This window comes from Cynoglossus semilaevis, chromosome 10, assembly GCF_000523025.1.
Source record: "Cynoglossus semilaevis isolate Cse_v1.0 chromosome 10, Cse_v1.0, whole genome shotgun sequence".
NCBI lineage: Eukaryota > Metazoa > Chordata > Actinopteri > Pleuronectiformes > Cynoglossidae > Cynoglossus > Cynoglossus semilaevis.
In genome coordinates, this window is record NC_024316.1 from 19,316,310 (window position 1) to 19,318,580 (window position 2,271).

The 2,271-nt window shown below is 46.4% G+C and overlaps 1 protein-coding gene and 1 non-coding gene across 2 annotated transcripts in view; both read left to right on the forward strand.

Moving 5' to 3' along the window:
- The first annotated feature begins 530 nt into the window (after positions 1 to 530).
- On the forward strand, positions 531 to 602 carry trnaa-ugc (transfer RNA alanine (anticodon UGC)). The gene has a single exon. It is a non-coding gene; the product is annotated as a tRNA-Ala (tRNA).
- An 803-nt stretch (positions 603 to 1,405) lies between these two features.
- The window catches only part of snai1b (snail family zinc finger 1b), a 2,653-nt gene continuing 1,787 nt past the window's right edge, over positions 1,406 to 2,271 (forward strand). Inside the window, exon 1 of the mRNA XM_008319361.3 lies at positions 1,406 to 2,211. Coding sequence (XP_008317583.2) covers positions 2,007 to 2,211 — 205 coding nt within the window. The 5' untranslated portion in view covers positions 1,406 to 2,006. The remainder of the gene's footprint in view (positions 2,212 to 2,271) is intronic.

Below are 2,271 nucleotides of genomic sequence, written 5' to 3' on the forward strand. Positions count from 1 at the left end.
GGGACATGTTCAGATGAATATTGCTGTTCACCCAGGTTAGCAGTGAATGTTACACAATGAAAACGTCACAGCCTCATTAAAGCACAAACAGTTTTTAATGTCGGACCACATTTGTTAGTAGTAGAAGTAACTCTTCACCAGGCCCAGATGGGCTAAGCTAACGCTGCTAACCCTTCCCTCATCCTTTGGCCCGTACCCGTGGATTTCAATCTTGTGTCATTGCTGCCACCCAGTGGTTGTTGCTTCTACTGGTAAATATACTTTATATTATATTGTCATTTGGAAAATGTCGAACATTTCAGTCATTTCGTCAGACACTAAAGCTCTGATTGTGACCAACACGTACCTGCTCTGCTGACACAGAAACACAACCCGGAAGACTTAGGACAAAGGTCACGGTACGTAACTTAAACGAAGCGGTGACCCCTGAAGTACCGGCCGGAAATGACATAACTCGGTGTCCCACAACCGTCCCCTACGTCAGTAATCATGGTGAGATATATGTTGTTCTGCGGCGGATACCTTTTATAGGGGATGTAGCTCAGTGGTAGAGCGCATGCTTTGCATGTATGAGGCCCCGGGTTCGATCCCCGGCATCTCCAGAACATTGTTTTATAGTTATTACACAGTACATTATATTATATTATATTACAGTACATTATATTATATTACAATACATATAGATACTGCAGATACTTTTATCCAAAGTGACTCACAGTCAGTCAAACTACAGTAAACAAACAATGATACATAATAATATGATACATAAATAATAACAAATAGATAAAGTCCAGTTCTAGTCCCAGTAGATCACAGAGTACGAAGAGGTTCATGTTAGACGTGGTTTGTTGGGGGGGGGGGTCGATGTCTGTCCTGAGTTTAAATGAACAAGTAAAACAGGATAAAGACCAGAAGACTGACTGGCTCTGGATTTGAATATGAAGGAGAACCTAACGACCCCACACCTGCCCCCACACCTGCCCCCACACCTGCCCCCCCCCCCGCCCCCTCTCTGTGTGGTTTGAACTATGACAGGATTAAATCTGTGCCAGTCTCATGTAGATGTTCTGGACGGGCCGTTACCTGTCGTCTGAACACAGTGACCAGAACAATGGACCTGCTGTTCCACAGCTACTCAACAGGGGGCCTCCATTCACATACATGAGTGGACCCTCATGTGGACCACATCCCTCATGTTCAAACACCTGCTGCTGACCTGTGACCTTATGAATATAAACATTTGTCCCTCACCAACATCAGTCTAACTTCAGCAGCTTCTGAACTGTCCGTAAAAGAACCCAACAGAACGTTATCAGGTTCCAGTGGGGGGGGGGTGGGGGGGTGGGGCACACCTGGACCCCACGTTTGTTGGACCCTCAGTCAATCGCAGAAGGTAAAAACAGTGTTTCAATAAAAAGACTTTTTCCAACACAGACACAGGGTAATACATGACCACACGTTTCATTAATGTAGGGTAATGACCTAAGTTGGACACAGGAGGGCACTGTTGCACAGGTTCGACTGTTGATAACAGTGTGGTAAATATATACGTCAATCATATAATAACCATCTCGACTTCACGGTGGGTCTTGGGACCGGTAAATTATGTGATTTAAAATTTTTTTCACGAAGGACTCAAAGTTCTTTACTGTCATCGTAACACGTGTTGGACATGGGATGAACGGTCCCGGATCGAGTACAGGTGACACCGGGGAAGAGTTCGACAAAGTGCAGCGAAGAAGAGAAAGTGACGATTGTGCAAGAGTGAAGAACAAGAACAAGAGCAACAAAGTTGACGTTTCTCTGTTCACGCGTTCTTTATTTAATGTTTTAACTTTGTTGTTTATCGTCAGCGGCACAAAACCAAACAACAACAACAACAACAACAACAACGATGATGATAAAGTGTCCAGATGTGAAAAGAACCGGGACCAGGCACCCGGACATGAATGGACCGCTGAGAAGGAGGGGGGAGGAGTTAGGGGTGTGTCCTCCTCTCCTCCTATATGAGGAGACCTCAGCTCTGGATCGAGCTCAGTCTTCCAGTCGACGGCTTCAGGTTTTTCTTCCACTGTCGTCACGCAGCTTGTGGACTCTCACCCCCGCCCCCCCTCCCCCCGTCGCTCAGCATGCCGCGGTCTTTTCTTGTCAAGAAGTATTTTTCCAACAAGAAGCCGTTCTTCAGGGACGTCCACCCGGACGGACACATCGGTAAGAACTTTGTGTTTCTGCCACATGACAGTGTGAGTGACCATCACGCCCCCCCCCCGG